The sequence below is a fragment of the Mixophyes fleayi genome, chromosome 2, assembly GCF_038048845.1.
Source record: "Mixophyes fleayi isolate aMixFle1 chromosome 2, aMixFle1.hap1, whole genome shotgun sequence".
NCBI classification, from domain to species: Eukaryota; Metazoa; Chordata; class Amphibia; order Anura; family Limnodynastidae; genus Mixophyes; species Mixophyes fleayi.
In genome coordinates this window covers 374,023,603-374,047,455 of record NC_134403.1, presented here as the reverse complement: position 1 = coordinate 374,047,455, position 23,853 = coordinate 374,023,603, and the positions used below count along the sequence as shown (strand labels likewise).

At 40.9% G+C, this 23,853-nt stretch overlaps 1 protein-coding gene across 8 annotated transcripts in view; it reads left to right on the top strand.

Annotated features, from left to right (window-relative positions):
* STXBP5L (syntaxin binding protein 5L) overlaps nucleotides 1–23,853 on the top strand; it is a 280,722-nt gene that overhangs the window by 46,501 nt on the left and 210,368 nt on the right. For all 8 annotated transcript variants that reach the window (XM_075197467.1, XM_075197464.1, XM_075197466.1 and 5 more), the window contains exon 2: nucleotides 9,994–10,091. In XM_075197467.1, the coding sequence (XP_075053568.1) occupies nucleotides 9,994–10,091 (98 nt within the window). The remainder of the gene's footprint in view (nucleotides 1–9,993; nucleotides 10,092–23,853) is intronic.

Genomic DNA, 23,853 nt, shown 5'->3' with positions numbered 1-23,853 from the left:
TGGGTGAAAGTTGGACACAAGCCCCCATATATGTATGTGTATATACATATACGTATGTATATACATATACTTATGTCTAAATACACATAAATATATATGTATAAGTATGTGTGTGTATATATATATATATAATGTATTATTAAAGTAATTCTATCGTTTTCAAATAAGCATTGCATAGGCGATTGTATTGTGTTTCCAACGCACAAAGTGATTTATTTTAGCAGATGTAAAATGTTAACAGTTCAATACATGATTATAGTATAATACAGTACAGTACAGCCAATACCAAAAGATACATACATACCGCTGCGCTTGCATGCAGCTATGATATACATTCAGTGTTACAGAGTGAACAATGCAGTGATGTGGCTTGCTTCTATACGTCCAGACTTCGGGTGGGTCCAGGGTAAACAGGTCATAGGCTAGTTCAAACTAAAGAATCCAAAGGTGGGGGTCATCTCTCCAGGGGATGTGCTCCTTTCTTCCCGCCAAGTCTCCAGTTACAACTAGTCTATTAGCATTTTATAGTCAGCATCATATTAAGGGTTTATTTCCTAACATCAATAACTAGAGTATGCAATGTGCGATCTCTTCACCAAATGCATCGGACAGCTGCTGATGTATAGGGGATTAGAATGATATCAGACATGACACATTTCCTATAACCTGAACCTGAAATAACACTGAGGTGTACATATACTCATAATATATAAACTAATAATAAACTAATTTACAAAATACTAAAAGGTCTCCGGCGCTAATAGGCAATAAAACAAACAAATGAATATAGATAGGACATCAAGTGCAGCAAATCAAACAGAGGAAGTGCAAATCCTCTAAATAAATATAGAAACAGAAAAACAGATTGCGCATAAGATGTCCTTGATATAGAGAGATACAGTATGATAATAAGACCAAAATAATGATGGATATAAATTAATATTTACTAAGTATACAGATGGTTAAAACAATTTAATACATGTACCAATATAACACATGATCCAGTGCACAGGCTCAATGACCCTTTAGAAAAAAAACCCACAAAATGTGTTTTATATTCCACAGAACTTCCAATGTTTCCAAGAAATGTCCTAGAACAATTAGATAAAAAATGTTGAACAAAAGATGTATACACAGGCTCCGTAATGTCAAATCACAACATAGCTTCAGATGACAACTTGCCACATACTGAATAAAGCGATGGGGGTGATTAATTATACACCTCTTTAGTGTTGGTTATATCGCATTCATATGGCAGCGGTAAATAGCAAGTATAAAAAGTGTATCCGTCTTGCATATCTTAATGTAGCCAAAATAGAATGAATCCAGCCATAGATAAAGGAGTCAAGCTTACCCGCCTCGACAGTCCAGATTGAAAATGTAAGTCCGCCGTCTGAGCGGCTAGGCGGTCCAAAACGAAACTTGAATATTGGTGCGCACCAGTGAATCCGTCCGGACAACCACAGACTTAAGTGGAAGGTTCCTTGAAAGAGCTTTGTAAATGTAAAGAACGCCTCTGGAGACAATGTAACAAGAGTCTTCACAATAAATGAGGCCAGAGAGAAAGAGTATAATTACTTGCGATCGCAAGGTTTTGCTGGCTCCACGGAGTAATTATACTCTTTCTCTCTGGCCTCATTTATTGTGAAGACTCTACAAAGCTCTTTCAAGGAACCTTCCACTTAAGTCTGTGGTTGTCCGGACGGATTCACTGGTGCGCACCAATATTCAAGTTTCGTTTTGGACCGCCTAGCCGCTCAGACGGCGGACTTACATTTTCAATCTGGACTGTCGAGGCGGGTAAGCTTGACTCCTTTATCTATGGCTGGATTCATTCTATTTTGGCTACATTAAGATATGCAAGACGGATACACTTTTTATACTTGCTATTTACCGCTGCCATATGAATGCGATATAACCAACACTAAAGAGGTGTATAATTAATCACCCCCATCGCTTTATTCAGTATGTGGCAAGTTGTCATCTGAAGCTATGTTGTGATTTGACATTACGGAGCCTTTGTATACATCTTTTGTCCAACATTTTTTATCTAATTGTTCTAGGACATTTCTTGGAAACATTGGAAGTTCTGTGGAATATAAAACACATTTTGTGGTTTTTTTTTCTAAAGGGTCATTGAGCCTGTGCACTGGATCATGTGTTATATTGGTACATGTATTAAATTGTTTTAACCATCTGTATACTTAGTAAATATTAATTTATATCCATCATTATTTTGGTCTTATTATCATACTGTATCTCTCTATATCAAGGACATCTTATGCGCAATCTGTTTTTCTGTTAATAATAAACTAAATACTATCTGCTCATAAATCACTGTAGAATGGATTCAATATGAATATGAATTATATTAATAACTAAATGTTGTAATGCGAGTGTGTATGTGCGTATTTTACAGTGCGATCGCAGTATGCTTAGTGCAAACGACCAATAAAACAATATGAACCAATATACTTTCATTCATCCAATTATACGACTTCGACAGTATATATATCTTTATGTATGTATATGAACGCATATGTAGTATATGTGTGTGTCTATATATATATATATATATATATATATATATATATATATATATATATATATAATATAAATGTCTAGTGGCGTGTGTTAGTCTTTCTGTGTTTGTGTGGAGAAAATAAAACCAAGCTGCAGCGCCACCTGCTGGGCGGAGTTATACACTGTCCTACTAAATTCTTAGTGTGTGTGGGGAAAAAAAAATCAGAAAGGGCTGAAATTTGGTATACTAAGATGTTTTTAATTTGTTAATTTAATTTGTTAATTGTTAAAAGTGTTTATAAAGATTTAAAAAAAATAAATATATACTTCTTGAAGGAGAAGTGACAGTTGGGAGTGGTTGGTGGTTGCCGGGGGTGACAGTGGGGAGTGGTTGGTGGTTGAGGCCTGGGCTACGGCCCAAATGCATGACAAGAACCTTTTTAACCCCTTAAGTAGCTTGATTTGACTAGAATGCATGAGTATCATGCACGGGTTAACTTGTGTGTGTGTGTATATATATATATATATATATATATATATATATATATATATATATATATATATATAGATATATAGATATATAATACACATTTTGAACACAGACTTAGGAGATTTCCTATTTGTTTGCAGTAGCCATTTACTCTGCAGTATATACAGTATCATGATCTTTGGTTGTGTTTGTCTTAGTCTTATATGTGAAAATTAGTTTTATACAGTGCCCTGCAGGTACTGCTCTAAAATCTAAAATGTTAATGCTTTTAATGAAAAATCATCTTCATCTGAGATGAAAGATGAATATGAGGCAAACAGAATGTCACCTTTCATTTCTCTGTATTTCATTCTCATTTTCAGGAAAGCATGCTCGATTAGGTTTATAATGGAAGATTGACTTGGCCGCTGCAAATATCTTTAATCTTGTTGAAGGGCTAGGTTAGATTGGTTGTGTTTTGGGTGATCGTATTGCTGCAGAAGTGGCCAATATCCTCTTGTGTCTGTGCATCTGCTAATACAATCATTAGTTGCAGTGTCAAACTCAGGATTTTTATAGGGGGTTTACAAATGATTGAATTTGGAACAAAATTTGCAACAGAGTTTTGACTGTTAACTCCTGTGCCTCCCCAGCTCATGACCCAGCATGGCAGAAAAGCTGCTTGCATGGCATGCTGGAGCATGTTCCACAGCAGTGGGAGAGTCCAGTGTGTGAGTCATGTGACCAGGCATAATGAGATGGTTTTGTAAATAACGCTTTAAACAAAAAGGTATAGATCTGACCCTGATTTGTAACCGCAAATTAATACATTATTTAGCTTTAAACAGATATTATTAGGTTTGCAATATTAGTAGCATTTAGATAAATAATTTATATAGGGCATACTATTCCTAAGCTAGTATAGATAATAAATCATATTACGGGTGGGGATCATCTTCTTTCATAGTTCTCTAGTTGGCTCCTTGACACACAGACACTGTTAGCCAGACACTGTTTTTCTAGGCTGCACTTTTAAGAAGTGGGGTGGAGACTCCTGGTGACAGTGCAGCTACATGAGGGGCGGAGACTCCTGGTCACAGTGCAGCAACGTGATGGGCGGAGAATCCTGCTGACAGAGCAGCAACGTGAGGGGCATAGACCATACTTGACAACTTTTTGGCGTTGGCGTCCGGGAGCCTCCCTCGGGGAGGTGGGCATGCGGGGGGCGGGGCTCCTAAATCGTGTCATTTTGAATCACGGCATTTTGGCCCTAATTCTGCCCACACTGGGAAGTGGGCAGATGCGGGAGATTGCCACACTCTCCCGGGAGTCCGTGAGACTCACCCGAAATGCGGGCCGGGAGAGTTGGCAAGTATGGCTTAGACTCCTGGTGACAGTGCAGCAATGTGAGGGGTGGAGACTCCTGGTCACTGTGCATGTGTAGCAATGAGAGGGTGAAGTATTGCCATTGATGTGTCTGTTCTTTTGTAATGACAGGCAGAACAGGCACCAGTATTTGAGTGCTCCTCCTGATTCAAATTAAGAAGGGTTTGTGGTAGAGATGGGCAGGCTCGGTTCCCCGAGATCCGAACTTCCGGAATCCGAGTCCCGATCCGAGTCGGCTCGGTACTCTCCCGCCTTAGGATTAGGCTTTTTTTTATTTTGGAATTAGGATTCCAAAACGAGGAAAAACGTCATCGTGACATTGTCGGATCTCGGATCTCGTGATTTTTAGACTGAATAAATAGCCGCCACCATGGCGATCCCAGCGCCATTTGACAGAGGGAGAGAGAAGGGTTGGGTCGCAGGAAGAGAGCAGTAATACAGCAGTAATAGAGTAGTAGGAGGCATTTTTCCTCATTTACACTACCAGTGTTTGGGGTGTCAGGTAATCCCTTCTTGTAGAAAAGCTATTTTCTGGTGCTGAAATTCTAATATACCAGCACTATATATTTCTGAATTTGCACTACAAGTGTTTGGGGTGTCACATATTCCCCCCTTACAAAAAAACCTATTTGCCTGCTTAAATACAAATACATCCAAGTACTGACACTTCTCTAATGGCAGATTCCAGCGGAGATGAATTAATAGTCTGTGATGATGATGTACACACTGATGAGGGTGAGGATGATGCTGAAGATGGTGATGACAATCTCTTTTTGAAAGTGTAGGGTGTAATCTACCCCCAAAGAGAAAAGGAGCTTGTGGCATTTCTATTTATTGTACAGTCTTTGCAGACTGCTTTTTTTCCAATTTCACTATTATTGTATGGGAATAATATACACCTAAACACAAAAGCTGCTTTGGGCATTTTTATTTATCATACAGTCTTTATAGGCTGCTTTTTTAACTTCCACTATAAGTGTAGGGTGTAATATACAGTTAGACACCCAACTGACTTTTTGCTATAAATTTCAATAGCTCTTTTTAGTGCGTTGTCTTGCACCCTGGATTGGTGTGTGTGTCGGATAAAAGCACACATCTCGGGGGGGGGGCAGCACTCGTTGACATTTATTAGCTGTAGAATTACCTCACTTATCCAAGAAACAGGTGGAGCGATCGATCGTTGCCATGTATTAGCTGTAGAATTACCTCACTTATCCAAGAAACTCGTGAAGCTCTCGTTGCAATGTTTCCTAGATGTGGTAGGAACTGCCGTGTGTTTGTGTAATTTCTCTGTCGCTTAGCATCCACCATCTTTTTCTGAAAGTGGATGAAAATAATATTGTGACCTGTAAGGTGGTCAAAATTGAATGGAAATGACTGGAAATTAGTGTTAGTGAGGTTAATAATAATGTAGGTACAAAAGAATACCTAAATTATGTTATTTTAGCCCAAAAAATTTAATTTTGTAAAAAAATAGCAAAACAAAACCAAAACACGGAAGGGCAGTTATGGCAAAACCAAAACCCGAAGGTAATCCAGATCCAAAACACGGGGGTCAGTGAGCATCTCTAGTTTGTGGGCAATGGAAAACCCCCTCATCTGAGTACATGCCTGAAGGGCATTATAACTGAAACTAAAAGACCAGGGGGTATATTTACTAAACTGCGGGTATGAAAAAGTGGAGATGTTGCCTATAGCAACCAATCAGATTCTAGCTTTTATTTATTTAGTGCATTCTACAAAATGACAGCTAAAATCTGATTGGTTGTTATACTCAATATCTACATGTTTTCAAACCCGCAGTTTAGTGGAAGCTACAACTCTACGTGCACGGTGTTTCACAAGTCATACACCACTCATACACTGTATTATCACTTTGAATTTTACCTTTGTCTGATTTGTCAAAAACACTTCCAGACCTCTACTTGCTCATCATTTCTGTTGTTGGTGCTGATGTGAGGTTTATATATTGCCGAGCAGTGTTTATGATTCTGCTGTGATACGTTCCCCCCAGCACTGTGGACATTGAAGGTTTATTTCCTAGACCAACCAGGTGATTGTCAGTTGTCAAGTACACCAATGACACCAATGGTACTCTTATTTCATATTGTTGATTTTGCTATGTCCTGGTTCTGTGATTTTGTTCTAATTGAATTCTTCTTTTTTCATCACAAATTGCTTGTTTTCTTCTCATAGATGTCACATTATGGTGTAGGCCTATTCCTAACCTCTTTGATATTGTGACACTCTTCTTGGCAGTCCTTCCCCATGACAAATTTATTTGTAACTTATCAGTTTTATAATATTCCTTCAACCAAATCCATAATGTGACCGCCTATGCCACCCTGTCTGTTGTTGCTGAGAATTGGCTGGGCTTACTTTCCCACCGTTCCCTTTCTTTATCCCAAATGCACCCTCTAACCACAGAAGAGGGGGTTAAGCTGCTGCCACCACTGGACGTCTTAACGGCATCCAGAACCGCGTTCCTTCTGGGTAACTGTCACTGCTTGTGTACTCCGTTGCTGGTATACCTGGGCTGGTACCCCTGACCTCTTCCTAGAGATCAGGATTGCTGAAGGGATCCCACCTGGCCTATCACACTGGCCAGAGCTGCTGGTTAGCGGGCAGAGTGGTGGTACCGGAAAGCTGGGTCCAAACCTCAGGACAGCCGGGAATGGATTAGAGTTGCGTCTAATCTGTAGGTCACAGGAATTTCAGCATGGAAGTTGTTAAGCAGGTCTTTGAAGCAAGTGATGTTTATTTTCTCAAGTGCCCTGATAAGGACGGTTCACACTGGTTTAAGGTACCAGTGATCAAGAGGTCAGAAGAAACAAGAATGATACATTTCAGTAGAAACCAGTGATGTTTTATACAGTTTTGGACACAGCCTTACAGGGTAAGCCAGTGTTGGTCGCTCACATTGAATAGACTGACTTAGCATTTTCTGCTATCAGCAAAACAGACTCCCTTCCCACATATGCCTAATTGAAGATTTCTTCTAGCAAAGTTACAAAACCCCAAACAAGACATTTCCATACATAACACATCCCAATGTAACACGATAAGTGCATTTACAAATATACATTGGTACCTGAACCACTAATTGAAATACAATAAATTATTACCACATGATCCAGCCACAAATAAGTTATATATGTGATCCAGCCACACATAATCATTAAGAAATATGATTTTAATATAAAAACAAGGCATGCTGCGGCTTACTCTTCATTTGAAAAGCAAATCTGGTCCCCATCATTTCATTATATGAACTTCTTGTATAGCCCCATAGATTGTAACCTTTCTAGCAGGACCCTCTTACCTCTCTGTCTGTCTCTATTACCCAGTATTGTTTTATTACTGTGTTTGTTCCCAATTGTAAAGCGCTAAGGAATTTTCTGGCGCTTATAAATAATTGTTGATGATGATGATGATGATCATGATGATATAGCACGTAAGTTCTTGTCACACATCCAACTATTTTGGTGACTCACAAATGTTTCCTGATACTGATTAGTTCTACTGACTTCAAAGGGAAAGGAAAAGACTAAGGGCTAGATTTACTAAGCTGCGGGTTTGAAAATGTGGGGATGTTGCCTATAGCAACCAATCAGATTCTAGCTTTCATTTATTTAGTACTTTCTACAAAATGACAGCTAGAATCTGATTGGTTGCTATAGGCAACATCCCCACTTTTTCAAACCCGCAGCTTAGTAAATCTAGCCCTAAATCTAACACTTCTCAGCTCTTTCATGCATCAGGAAATACCTAATCAATAAGATTCACCTAGCAGCCAATTGGCAAATTACTTATGCTCAGCTGCAATAAAAAGGGAAGAAAAGAAGGGTTGGAGGCACTATCAGTCAAGTTCAGTGTTATACTGAAAGCATTTTATGAAATCATATCTTTATTACAAATTATTAATAAGAAATTAACTTTTTTTATGTGCAATTTTTTTGCTGTTTTTCTCCCAAGTGAAAATATTGATAAAATATAGTGATAAGCAGAAATAAAGATTGTGATCAAGATTAAAAAAGGTGGTAATAATCTTACAACTGTGACAATTTGTTACAGGAGTACACCCCATAAAGAGAAAAAAATATATAAATAGACGAATACAATAAAAATTAAAGATAGATATAGGGTAAGTTCTTAGGTAATTTTATATGTACAGAAACTAAAAAATGTGAATATCCTGTGTGAATAGCAAACTCTAATGTTGTTAAATTACTTATGCTCACCTAAAAAAATTGCTTTTGTTTGTAAATATTGAAGTATCTGACAATGTCACACATTAAGTTTTTTGTGACCAGAAAACTGCACTGTGACATTAAGCTAAATGTCAAAGGCTGTTCCCCTGTTACACCGGAGCGTTCCGGCTGTCATAGCTCAGTTCCATGGGCACACCAAAGCACCCCGGCTGTCAGAGTGCCCTCTATCAATTTAATGTCAGACCATGGAGTCCCTGATAACTTTAGAACACTGCGACTTTCAGGTCATAAGACCCCGACATTCTGCTTTAACTCAAGTGGGCAGGAATACCCTGAAATTAAGGGTGAGATTCTGTACTTTTGCATCAAATTCAGCTTATAGTATTAACTATTAAGTGGCAATAGGTCAGGTTTTCTATGACCTCTTAACGCAGAGATAGAAAACCTCCTATTTCCATGATTTAACAATATCGACGTAGATTCTGTCTGGCAGCGCTAAGAGTAATCTTACTGCTTCTCCAGCCAGTTCTTTCAATATCCCCTGCTATTCCTTTCTGAGTCGGTGATAGCTATAGAGGATTGCAGGGGTGCATGTTCTGCCACAACCCTTGTTAAGTAGGCTTCTCCATGCTTAGTAGCACGGTGGCGCTTCTGCTAGAATGTGATAACTCCTTGTGATAGAAATTAAAATAATAATCCCCAAAATTGAAATAATCACTGCTGTTTGGAGAGAATATCATATCCCCAGACATGGTTACCACGCATTTTCTCCTACATTCACAGTGAAGAGTAATGCTTAATAGCTAAATGAGGTGGTGAATGTAAGGGGCAGTGTGGTTTAAGATCAGGGTAATTTTTAAATGTAATTTACCATATTTTAGTCATGTTACTCTAAATTACAGAAACAATCCCTATCCAGGAATCCCTAAAGGTGCTGACATGCACAGTTTTTCTCACAATGTGATCATATTCAATGTCATCTTACAATTATTGCTATATGAGGTTGCACACGTCATTGTAAGATTATCCACGTTTTCAACACAATTGCTTTACAAAATATCTAAATACGTAGAGATTAATCGAAAACTTCTAGCAGAAATATGTTTGTCGGTGATTTAACAGTTTAATGCCTAGCACTTCAAAATAATTGTATCTATGTGTGTCTTCAATCTTTAGTAAATAAAGTATATTTGATTGTTCTGCTTGTGAAAACAGTTCATAAAACCATTGCCTGAGTGAGCTCCTTCAGTTCCCCAGTATTCAAGCCCCCATACCTATATGTATGTCTTTTTATATAAAGAATGAAATGAGAGAAGAATTACCATAACGGACTTCAATATTTCAGAATGTAATCTTTACCCAACTGAGCAGAAATAATAACACATGTCATGGTTTTTGTTGCAGACTGTACGGCATGGCTTTCCATACCAACCCACTGCTTTGGCTTTTGACCCTGTCCAGAAAATTCTGGCGATTGGTACACGGACCGGAGCTGTACGCATGTATCCTTTTCTATTGCTGTAGATTTGATGCTCCTTACAATGAAAAAATATCCAGCATATAGGTAAGAAGACTTCTAATTCACATAAATAAAAACTGCAAGAATGTAACATTCAGTCCAGGAGTGTGAGGCTTAAACACGGTCTGTGTATCATTCTATATGGCTAAACTCACCAAAGCCTCGCTGACTTTATGTTGTTTCAATGGAAATTAAACTGGGCTTTTAACATTTTATTACCTTGAATTGTAGTTTAATATATTAATTGGTCTTTTATGCTATTTTTTTTTATTATTTTGGCAGAAAATATATAAATTTGGAAATGAAAATGAGATGGGAAAGCAGAAAAGGTATTAGGAGGATGAAAGCTCTTACCTGCAGATAAACTGAGGCCAAACAAATCTAGAGGCAAAATATATCATTGTTCATAAAGAGAGAAAGGAGGATAAAGCTGGATCAATGGGTCATTTAACAATAACAACTTGATTTTTATGAGAATAACAATAATTTAATGACAATATAATGAGACAATAATGTTGGACGTTTATTAAGACGCCAGCACCAAAAAACAAATTGAAAAAGCACTGCATGGTGCATGCAACATATTTAGAATTGTAGTAGCTTTGTTTTATGTCCTTGCAGGTTTTTCTCAATTCCTGTCACTAAAATGGAAGTGCTTTGCAAGCTGAAACTAGCAACATATTTGACAGACAAAATGGTACATCTCTGATACAAGTAACATTTATATAGACTTTGTGTAGGGCAGGTGCTGAATAGCTACAGATAGACACAGAAAGTAACTTTCCAAAAATACATTTGGAACAGGGGGCCCCAGTTCGTGCGAGTATATCTATATGCTTGGTGTGCCATGTGTAGAGTGGCACACAGCTTTGTGAAAAGTAAATTGCTTGATAAGCACAATATAGGGCAAAAGAATATATTTATTTACACGTCTTCATACACTTTAAAAGGATTCTAAAGAAAGATCGTCATACAGGCCTATGAGCTTTTTCCTTTAAAAATGCCAGACTGAGGAGTGTAAAATAAGGACTTTCATTCTGAAACCCATGTACCTGGACTAAGTGACAAAAAAAACCTTTAGAATTTCTAATGATCTGCCGTCTGTCTGGACGTAGCAGTGTTATCCTTAGCCTGTGGAGTGAGCACTTCTCCTACTGCCTTCATTGTGAAACTATAAAATTCCATTCACTTACATTCCCATTACAGTTACGATACAGTAACGTCTAAATTTCCACTTTGATATATTCTGGTATATATTTGGTATATTCATAAAAACTGCCATTTTGCAATTTAACATGATTATCTTCTGGATATGACATGAAGTCACCAAGAATAGCTGAGGTCTTGTGATTTGTTGGAAATAATTCTCTGCATATTATCATGCTTTGTCAACCAAGTCTACAACATAGAAAAATCCTCCCAACACAGCATATTAGTATTATTTTCAATATGAGTTCATATTGTTTATAACAGTTTAAGGTAACAGATGTACTTTGAGATATTTATCTTTTTTTTTTTAAACTGGAATCCTAACTGTCAATGTGCCATTGTTCTGGGGCCCTAACTGTCAATGTGCCATTGTTCTGGGGCCCTAACTGTCAATGTGCCATTGTTCTGGGACCCCAACTGTCAATGTGCCATTGTTCTGGGACCCCAACTGTCAACGTGCCATTGTTCTGGGACCCAAACTGTCAACGTGCCATTGTTCTGGGACCCCAACTGTCAATGTGCCATTGTTCTGGGACCCCAACTGTCAATGTGCCATTGTTCTGGGGCCCTAACTGTCAACGTGCCATTGTTCTGGGGCCCTAACTGTCAATGTGCCATTGTTCTGGGTCCCTAACTGTCAATACGCCATTGTTCTGGGTCCCTAACTGTCAATGTGCCATTGTTCTGGGTCCCTAACTGTCAATGTGCCATTGTTCTGGGGCCCTAACTGTCAATGTGCCATTGTTCTAGGGCCCTAACTGTCAATGTGCCATTGTTCTGGGACCCCAACTGTCAATGTGCCATTGTTCTGGGACCCCAACTGTCAATGTGCCATTGTTCTGGGACCCCAACTGTCAATGTGCCATTGTTCTGGGACCCCAACTGTCAATGTGCCATTGTTCTGGGACCCCAACTGTCAATGTGCCATTGTTCTGGGACCCCAACTGTCCGGGTGCCATTTTTGTTAATCAACACATAACCACCCAGTCTGTCTAAAACTGACTAAATCCCCCCAAAGATCTCACACTTACTATTAAACACAAAGTCGTGCCACCATTACAATTTAGTCCAAGAGCTCATATTCTTAGGAAGTCTTCAGTTACTCCCAGACTTATCCTAAAATCACAACCTAATTTATTCCACATTATTGTAAACCCAACATTGGGTAAATGTAGTATTATGGAAACCAAGCCTATCTGACACATGAATTCTTTAAAATTACGAATGCAGACCATTATAAAATGGGATTTAATATGACAGAGTCACAATGCTTTTCGAATAAAAATATTGATAACAAATTGGGATAGAGAATTATAAATACAACACAGTTAAAACAGTTTTAAAATAACACTGGAATAACTACACTCACATACTTTTCACATAATCTGCCATCTGTGGGAAGGCTAGAAGGTCGATCACTTCTCAGTAGCAGAATGGCCCCCACAAACCAGCAATTTCCCAAATCATTCCATTGCCTTTTTAAGTCTTGTTCTTTATTGCACAACCCCTCATCTTTGTTTCTTAACTGAAAGAGGTGTTCTGATATGCTAATCTGTTCTACAACCAATTTATTGCCCTTCTGTCCAAGTATGGTTCTAGTAATAGGTTCATAAAGCATACTATAACTTCGTTCTGGAACATTACAGAAATATAGCATTACTTCCACTAAACATGTTATAATCTTCTGTCCATATGCATAGGAAACATGATTACGTTATATTGATTCTTTGAGGAGCAACATCATTCTTACAAGTTTTTATGTACCCTGTATATGTCATTGACACAAGGCATCCGGTCACTTTCTAGGGTTGCAAATTCATATAGAGGTCTTGACAAACAGTGATTGTGATTGTTGCATTGACCCATAATACTTCCCCTAAGGATTATATACTGAACATTGATTGACCCAAATATTTTCAGGACAAATCTTTTATGAAACTTGAAACGTTTAACTAAGCAATACAAAAGGTTTCATTGCCCCTATGTGATAACAGAGCATCTTTAAGTAAATAATCTGGATAAGGTGACAGAAAGCAGCCTCTAAATGTTTGTTTCCTTTATCACAATACATTAAACCCTTGTTTGCTTACACACATAATTTTGCTTGAATTCAGATGCAAGGATAGAGCATAACAACATGAACATTATTATTTAGATTATAAACATTACATATTCTATATTATTTATTATATTCACAATTATCCTGATTGTCATGACATTAGTGTTCTCTGATAAAATATCAAAGGTACAGTTGTGTAGGTAGAGCTAAAGCTGCAACACGTGTATCTCTGTGCAATGTGAAGTTACTTGTGGGAATGGTGCTGTGATTTCATTAGACATGTGGTCTGCAGTGTACAGGATGAAAGACTATTAGCAATCGTATCACGCACTGGGTGCAGTGCAGATCAAGCCATCCCTCCTACCTAATCCCGCAATAATGATTTTCTTCTGTATCACCTCTAAGCGAGCACCTTGACTCAAAGAGCAGGAATAGCATGACTTGCTTCCTTATTTCTCACACATTTCTTTTTTTATTTCATTGTAGTTTGTTACCAATCATGCTATAGAATTTGTGTATTACATAAACCTAAGAATATGTAATATATAATAGTATCAATCCTGTATGGAATTATTATTATTATTATTATTATTATTATTATTATTATTATCTTTATTATTATTATTATTATTATAATTATTATTAGGTGCTGATAATCACTTTACCAAACATTACATACATTAAATCTGGGCATGTATCTATTGGATTTACCAATTCATGTGAATACCCCCTGATATCACAGAATACACTGAGATAATGGGTCCCATATGCCTGTATGACTCTTGCAGTGGTTGGTGCTCAGGGACACTCACCCAGGTATTTTCCAGGCTGCAGTGTTTGTTCTCCATAAAGTTAGGGCACTTCAGTGTGTCAGATGGATAATTATCTGACATGATTAAAGGCTAATTCCACTATCTTTACAAGGAGCTTTAGAAATGAAACCCACAGTCACTTTCCTGGATGGTGGAGGTCCCTTCTCCTGGGAACTCTTCCTCTTTGGGGTAACTCGTGATGAAATTGGGCCTCTGTAATGGAGGATGTGACGTGAAGAGGAGGCTGTGGCGGAGCACAATGCTGGGCCAACCTGTCACGTCTTCACTCCACCACTACAGCTTGCTGTCTTAAATACATTTCAGAGTCCCAGTGCCAATAATTAACACTCCAGGCCCCTTATTTATTAATATGCAGTGATAACCCAGACATAGAAAATCTGCAGTTTATTATAAAAATTTGGCTGTATCAACCAGAGTGATACTCAGCTGCCCAGCGATACTGTCTGGAAGCGGTAGGAGTAGTCTTACTGCTTTACTGGGCCAATCTGTTCATGCATCACCTGGTAAAAAATACAGTTTTATAAAATGGTTATTGGTTCTGTTGGATTTTTTTTTAATTTAAATAAATAAAACATTGTTTCATTCAAAATATCCTGTTATGGTGATAGCGAGTAGAGAATATACCACCACAATCCATGTTACATAGGCTTCCCATTGCTTTGCTAAATGATGTTAAAGTTTTCACTGGAGAAACCACCCATAGACAGGTAGAGGCACTATCTCTGGTGAAAACACCCATTGCCACCTCAGCTTAATAAATAGAGCCCTGGGTATTCTAATGTCAATGTAATGTAATTACAATACGAACTAAAAGTGGCATTGACCTCAAAGGTATATTTCCCACATACTGATAAATTGTGCAGTAAGTGGCTTTGTTGGAACTCACCATCACTTACCATCCACTTTGGATTTACTGCAGCCAGATAGAAATTCCTTGCTGGCTATAGCTATTTACAACCACCTAACTGGAGAGCACTGTTTACAAGAACGCTTATAATTAAAGATCAAATCTGTAGACCTTGCTGTATGACAGCATTTGGTCCACAAGCAAATAATTATAATCTGTTTGTGACCTTCTTGTAAATACTTTGAAAGCACCACTAGACGATATAGGGTTAACAAGTAAAAGCAGCTTTTGTATTTACCCTTTTCCCTCACCTTCCTGTCCCCAGTGGGGCACTTGTGCATTGTGGGTAGTTCTGCCCTGAGCCAGTGTATAGAGAACTACGTGCTTTCTGTTTCAGTAAGCTTGTAATAAACATGTCAGTATTTTTAAATCAATCTTAAAACATACTCCTGTTTTGAAAATCACATAGTAACGGTAGTTATAGTAGAGATGTTCACTGACCCCCGTGTTCTGGTTTTGGTTTTGGATCTGGATTAGCTTCGTGTTTTGGTTTTGGCAAAACCGCCTTTGCGTGTTTTGGTTTTGGATACCGATTTTTCTCTCTCTAAAATCCCTTTTTTTTTTTTTTTGCTAAAATCACATATTTTATTATTAACCTCAATAGCACTATAGCAAATTGCTTACATTGGAATAAGATCTTTAAAGTGTAGGATACACTTACAGCATATCATTCGAGTCAGGGAGTTTATTAAAATAAATTAGCAACGTTGCTACCTCATGTATATGTAGCGCCTGCGGGGAACAGGACAGACGCGACACAGAAGAACTTACTTTGTAAACGATGGTCACCTCCAGTCCGCTTCCGATGTCCCAGCTGCGATTCGATCCCAGCAGATCAGCAGCCGCAACCCTTGTCGCCTCCAACTACGTTCCTCTAAGAAAGAGACAGAGATTACGGCTGTGCCTACCAGGAAAGGGCTGTCCGAGAACACGGCAATGAACAAGGACACTATCAGTCCAGGCTCACTTGCCGCCTCCTCACTTTGCTCTCGCCAAGGCACGGGGGACTACAGGCACTTGAGACCAGGAATGGTCCCGCCTCAAGTACCTCGCACACTACTCGGTGAGGGCCCAACCGAAAGGGGGAATCGAGCGTGATACTCACCGGGACACTCCCGCTTCCGGTCCTGCTCTCCTGCACCTCCCCGACACCTGCGGATGACAAGGAACACACAGCCTCCCTCTGCACTATCCGTGAGACTAAGATGGGCACCCACAACGCTAAACTAACTACAACAGCGACCTGACCCTAGCAACGCTCTAATGGTCAGCAATGCAACTAAGTCAAACAACTATGACTAGGTGTGGTGCACTAACGGAACTACTCACTAACCACTACGGGGAACACCAGCCGGTGTTCACGGACTATACCGGAGGGCGGTTCCTAACCCCCCTCACCCAGGTCTAACCAAGGAGACTGTCTCCTTACCATGGGGTCACCCACGGACCCTAAGGACCGGCTGCACCAGGCCCGGCTGAGGCTCGGTGGAACAGCACACAAACCCGCGGGCCGACTGCCGCACGGAACAGCCAATCGAACTGAACCGCCCGACTGCCTGTACTCGGGTATCGAACACGTGTCCTTACACCTGGAACCGCCAGAGAACCTGCACGGAACCGGCCTTGGGGACCCTCAACCAGAACCACGGGCCGCCCCTGGAACTGCCTCAAGGTGTGCTGCACTGCCACCGACTCACCCAGCCACCCCCTCTGGGAACCAGTGTGACCCCCGGGACCTAAGGAGTGGAAAAACTACGTATGTTCTTCCCTGACTATGTGTAAGCTGGTAACTACACTTGTCCCCACAGTACGGGTTAGTCTCCGCTCTACTGTTCCTCTCAACGTTAGTGTGCTCACCTCACACAGGACCGTGCCCTACACTCACAAGGCTCTCACGCCTCTAACACACCATCAGGGGCTCTCTGCCCAATTGCCTGCCTGCATACAGAGCCTTGTGCTCTGTTTCTGGGCCTTAGCCCCCTCTTTACCTCAGGGCTCTGAGCCCACTTCCGTGCCCTGCTACCTAGGGGCACTAGCCCCTGCCTACTTAGGCCTTGTGGCCTCCCTAGCTATCTACTAGGGCCTTGTGCCCTTCTGAGTCTATGGGCTATCAGCCCCCTGCCAGGCCCTGTGGCCTTCCTATGGCCTCTAGGCCACTAACTAACTAAGGACTTTGTGCCCTTTTGCACCTGGGGGCTCTGAATCCCCCCTGCCTCGCTTACTAACGGGGCCTTGTGCCCATAAAAGCCTTGGGCTACTTGCCCATTTCCTAATAGGGACCTAGTGCCCAACTCCTGGGCCTTGTGCCCCTAATACATGCTGCACGGGCCTTGTGCCCGACCGTGGCCATGGGCCTAGTGCCTGACCTGATGCTGAGGCTACTTACCTGCTCCGCGCAGGAATCTTAGCTTGCCACGCCGTCTTCCTCTTCTTTCTTTGGGTCTTCCAGACCCTCCAGCCGGCGGCGCCTCTTCTCCTGTTCGGCGCTGGGTCTGTTGCTGCTCTGGAGGCGGGGGCGCTCTCAGCCCTGACAAGGACTCCCGCCGACGATCTCTGCTCCGGCGGCTTGATTGAAGTCTTCTTCCGCCGGTCCGCACGTCTGGTCTCTTCCTCCGCCGACGGACTTCTGGCAAAATGGTGCCGGCCGGCGACTTGTATAGTCGCCGGCGTGACGTCATCAGCCGGCGCCACCGGGGGCGCTGATTGGCTTGCTGCGGCGCCAATCTTTGAAACAGCTGTGCGCGAGCCACGATTGGCTCGCGTATCTGGCCGCTGATTGGCCAGCGGAGAAAGGTGAGCCCTGATTGGCTCATCCTTCCTCCGCTGACAGAACCTGCAAGAAAGAACGTATACTCACCGCCGCGGGAGCGCTGGATGGGTAAGTAAGTTCTTTCTTCTTTCTTCACCCTCTTGCTGGCCACAGGGAACAGGAACATCTTCAGCCCCTCCAGGGGCGCAGCAACACTGGGCATCTTCGCCCTCTTCCCGGGCACCATCTTTACATTTAACTACAAGCGCCAGCATGCCATGGCTGCCAGGGCCCACTGGCACAAGTAGTACACCTTGAAAAAATGCATACCCCCCCCACACAGTGATAAATTATGTGTTCTAAATAAACTCCCCCACAACCCTCTGTAATCATTTTATTGCCCACCTAATTCCTAGGGTGCAGGTGGTCCTTTTCTTGTGGTCCACCTGTCATTTCAGGGGTCAATTAAAAAAAAAAAGCCTCATTTGACAACAAGAAACCCCAACACTTACTCCCCCAGGGGTATTTGGGAAGAGCCCTAGTGCTTTCAGCAAGGTCAGCACGTGTCTTGGACCAGGGGGAGGAGTATCTGTGCTGGCCTCCACCCATACATATTAAGGTTCATAGAGCGGCCTTACTGTACATGGGCTACACTAGTCCGTCCCTTCCCTCCCTGTTCTGGATCTTTTTATGTAGATATGCGAAATAGAAAGATACGTTGAGGTCTGCAGACAGACTCACTGCTCATGTGCAGTACAGAAAAGCTCATTTTGCTAGGCAATGCTCACCTAACACTGCCAAATTGCACAGGAAACGTGTTAGAACATGCTTGACTAGAGAGAGAGAGAGTCATTTGTCCACACAGCTGAATGCTATGAGAAAGGTCATATCAGACTGTCAGTTATGTCCAGAAAGCAGCAGGAACATCAAGGTAATAATATATATCTTTATTGATATTTCCATTTTTTTTTTTAATAGTTATCATGAAGATTGGCTGCCACAATGAAATATTTTGTACATTAGAGTGCAATCACATTGTCACAGGAAATCCCAGTGTGACATCACTTGGGATTTCATTCAGGTCGCCAAGCCTGGGCATTGCTTTGGCTAACTACAGCCGCTATCCCATGCTAAACATTATTATTTTACATCTGGTTTACATTGGATCTATTATGGTTACAAGTAGGGGAGACCTGTTTGAGTCTCTGACTCCTAAATAGGAAAGTACGGGTCTATAAAACTAAATTTGTTCCTGATATATCATGGCTATGACTTTGTTTGATCCTCTGTTAATAGGATGCCCCACCTGGACCCTAATACACGTAGTTATGCCAATCTGGCAATGTTTCAGTATCTCTTCTTTTCTTTAATTTACTGGTTTTATTTTAAACATGTTTTCTTCTTATATTTATATATTCATGGTACCCCGAGACCATCTTGACATACAAGACTTCTAAGGTTACTGACACAGTTGGTATTTCATTCTATGACATTACTTTAATTCTTCATATCATTTAATATTACTTATAGTTTTTTTTAACTTACTTTAGAGTTTCTGGTTACCAATATTTCTGCAATATTCTTACCCATCACATTTTATTTGTTTTATTCATCTGGTATTTACCCACTTAACCCTTACATTTTTTTACATTCATTGTTTTATACACAAAATTTTGATCCACTTGGGTAAACTCGGGAACTCTAATCACTATAATAATCTACCCCCATCCCATATATCTTATATTTTTCTAATGTTTATTATTTTCTTTGGTAGTTGCTTTCACTATTCCTTAAAACCCTTGAAATCAGATGTCACCTTATTGTCCCTAATAGGGAGGAAAGAAGAATTAATATATATATATGATATATTTGAATAGTATTATATTCTATTTTATACAAAGATTTATCATTAGTTATATATAAATATACCTTATGATTCAATAAATGAATGCTTTAAAACCAAGGCAGATGTTTCTCTACTCCAGGAAACACAAGTCTATGCAGTATCTGCTATTTATATTGAAAATAAAAAATAAAATATTTATTGATATCAGTGAAAAAGACATTTCCCTTGGTCTACAGTGAGGGCCTTATGTCGAGTTGGATGCAGTTTATACTTACAATGTGAGTGTACTTTACTTTGTATTCCAGGCCACGCCTGTTAATATACGTGAGACTTGGTATAGGACATAAGATGTGTATAATCACCTTCAGTGCGGGTCTTACACCAGGGGGAAAGCTGCCACACCAGATAGGTCTCCTAGGGGCATATCTGCAGCTACTCCCCCCTCAGTATACTACATAAGAAGCATTAACAGAACCTTATTGTGCTATGTCTGCTGTCCACTCCCTCCCCCGCTTTACCTGTCTAAGCGTATGCAGTCGCAAGGGGGAGAAACGTTTCAGTCTGCTCTCAAGTGTTTCACTGCACATGTGCAGTTGAAAAAAGTGTCCGACTCTCTATGACCTTCTCAGTGAGAAAACGCTGCTTCCATTGTGTCAACGTCTTATGTTATTTTAGCTATAATTGCACAAATTAATTAAAGAACCAAAGTATACAATTACTGCTCGGGAGCTTTTAACTTCTCACTGATCTGTTTGCTTTAAAATACTATTTTCCATATAGAAAGTAAATTAAATGGCTATGGACTGCCTGCTGCACATTTTTGGCTGTATAAATTGGCACCTAGTGCAAAAATAGAGATATGCAAATATGAAGGAATTATGACCTGCAGATTTCTTTGAAATCCCTTGGTGTGTGGCTCACTATGTGCAGTAGAAGATATACAGCTCTCTCTGTACCTTCTACCTATGGTCATACTATAGAGACCAGCTTTTCACTATTAATGTCCTAACACTGTGCTTTATGGAAATAGGAGCCTTGCACCTATTACTCAGTCCTGAAATATAATAATTGGATTTGTATAAGCATTTTGTGGGAGTTTCCATCCACCACTGTTCTCTCAGCATGCTGAGGAACCATCTGTGACTCTCCTATCTCATCTCCTCGGCCTGGAATCATCATCTCTTTCTTTCCTGTGTTCAGCACACCAGGCCGGCATAGAAGAAAACATCATTTATTTCTGTTACCAGAGGGGAATATAATTGTTTACTTAAAAAGCTCAAGGGGTCAGAACTGTTTAATTATTTCTGCTATCACATTCAATTAAATGTACAAACAAACCAAGCAGCATATTCAGCAATTTATGTAGATGGATATTCTGTTATGTGTATACAAAATACGAGAGATAATTATATTTAGATATGTAGGCTTTTGTTGAGGTGTTGTGCTAGTAAAAGCAAAAGCCATTATACGGCAGACGCCCCCATAGTGTCAGGCAGGTGGGTGAGTAGGTCTTTTTATGTTACTATACTCTGATATATGGAGTGCAGCCAGCGGATGAGAAGTTCACAGGTAGAATTCAGTAAGAAAAGTTATGGTATCTCTTAACATAATGTGAAATAACTACTGATAACATTCACCAATATATACAGTATGCAAAAGATTGAAGAGTTTATCAGTATTAACAGCATTTGAGATGCCTTTAGGTAATATACGCAATGGTCTATTCCTAGTCTTGTGCTTTAGTAACCAGACCTTGGAATATTGATCCTATTGAATATCATCAATAAAGATATGAAAGAGGACTGGTCCAAGTACAGATCATTGGTGATTTCCACTGGTGGTAACATCTACTTTCCTGAATACATTCCATTTACTACAACCAGGGCCGCCGAGAGGGGGGGGGAGCGGGTACTAATTACCCGGGCCCGGCATGTCAGGGGGCCCGGCCCGGGCCCTTGCGCTGCTGATTTTTTTTAATTTTTTATTTTTTTTTTCCAAACGTTTTTTTTCCTTTCCTTTTTTTTTTTTTTTTTTTTTTGGCGGGGGGGGGGCTCGGTCGTTGGTGGGGGGAGCAGGCTAGTTTAAAAAAAAAAAAAAAACATACTCACCTGATCGCGGAGCCGACATCCCTCCTCTCTGCTGCTCTGTGCTCTATTCAGACTGTCTGAATGCTGGGTGTGATGTCATCATGTCATGCCCAGCATTCAGTCAGTCTGGAGCAATGGAGCACAGAGCAGCAGAGAAGACCAAGAGAGGAGAAAAGGTAAGTGAAGGGAGGAAAACGAGGGGGGCACAGAGGGGTTAAAAAACGGGGGGGGGGGGGCAGCATGACAGAGGGGTTAAAAAATGAGGGGGAGCACAAGGGTTAAAAAACGGGGGGGCAGCATGACAGAGGGGTTAAAAAATGAGGGGGCACAAAGGGGTTAAAAAACGGGGGGGCAGCATGACAGAGGGGTTAAAAAATAAGGGGGGGCACAGAGGGGTTAAAAAACGGGAAAGCAGCATGTCAAAGGGGTTAAAAACGGGGTAGCAGCATGTCAGAGGGGTTAAAAAATGAGGGGGAGCACAGAGGGGTTAAAAAACGGGAAAGCAGCATGTCAAAGGGGTTAAAAACGGGGAAGCAGCATGTCAGAGGGGTTAAAAAATGAGGGGGAGCACAGAGGGGTTAAAAAATGGGAAAGCAGCATGTCAGAGGGGTTAAAAAATGAGTGGGGGCACAGAGGGGTTAAAAAATGGGAAAGCAGCATGTCAGAGGGGTTAAAAATTGAGGGGGGAGCACAGAGGGGTTAAAAAACGGGAAAGCAGCATGTCAGAGGGGTTAAAAAATGAGGGGGAGCACAGAGGGGTTAAAAAATGGGAAAGCAGCATGTCAGAGGGGTTAAAAAATGAGTGGGGGCACAGAGGGGTTAAAAAATGGGAAAGCAGCATGTCAGAGGGGTTAAAAATTGAGGGGGGAGCACAGAGGGGTTAAAAAACGGGAAAGCAGCATGTCAGAGGGGTTAAAAAATGAGGGGGAGCACAGAGGGGTTAAAAAATGGGAAAGCAGCATGTCAGAGGGGTTAAAAAATGAGTGGGGGCACAGAGGGGTTAAAAAATGGGAAAGCAGCATGTCAGAGGGGTTAAAAATTGAGGGGGGAGCACAGAGGGGTTAAAAAACGGGAAAGCAGCATGTCAGAGGGGTTAAAAAATGAGGGGGAGCACAGAGGGGTTAAAAAATGGGAAAGCAGCATGTCAGAGGGGTTAAAAAATGAGTGGGGGCACAGAGGGGTTAAAAAATGGGAAAGCAGCATGTCAGAGGGGTTAAAAATTGAGGGGGGAGCACAGAGGGGTTAAAAAACGGGAAAGCAGCATGTCAGAGGGGTTAAAAAATGAGAGGGGCACAGATGGGTTAAAAAATGGGAAAGCAGCATGTCAGAGGGGTTAAAAATTGAGGGGGGAGCACAGAGGGGTTAAAAAATGGGAAAGCAGCATGACAGAGGGGGTGAAAAAATGAGAGGGGCACAGATGGGTTAAAAAACGGGGCAGTATGGCACAGTGGGGTTAATAAACAGGGGTCACCATGGCACAGTGGGGTTAAAAAATGGTGGGCAGCATGACACAGTGGGGTTACAAAGGGGGGGGGGAGGCATGGCACAGTGGGATTGAAAAAGGGGGGGAGCAGCATAGTATAGTCTGATGAAGGGGAGCCAGATGAAGGGGGCAAAAACAGCATGGAGGGCACAGTGTGATCATAAGGCATGGCGATGATGAAGGGGCACATTATTGTAATATTGGAGCTGGAGGAAGGCCTAATTATTAATCGTGGGTGCTATTGATTTAACGCTGGGGCTGGCTGTAATTTTCTAAATGTAGCCATTTTTTTTTCAAAATAGGTCCTTCAACATTTCTGGATCCGGACAAGCCACAACTAAAGAAAGCAGCAGCCACAGGTGGAGAAAGTGAGAAGAACAGGTAGGAGAGAGCAGCACAGTGTGTGAAATGTTGTGATTCTAGTAGGGACAATACCAATTTTTGGTGAATGTTGTGTCCAATGTAAGGTGTAGGCCAAGACTGAACTGTTTGTGTACACACTGCATTGTTTGTATACTACCCTGTGGTGGTAGATGTCCTGAAAGTCAGGAGTGCTTAAACATATGTGACGC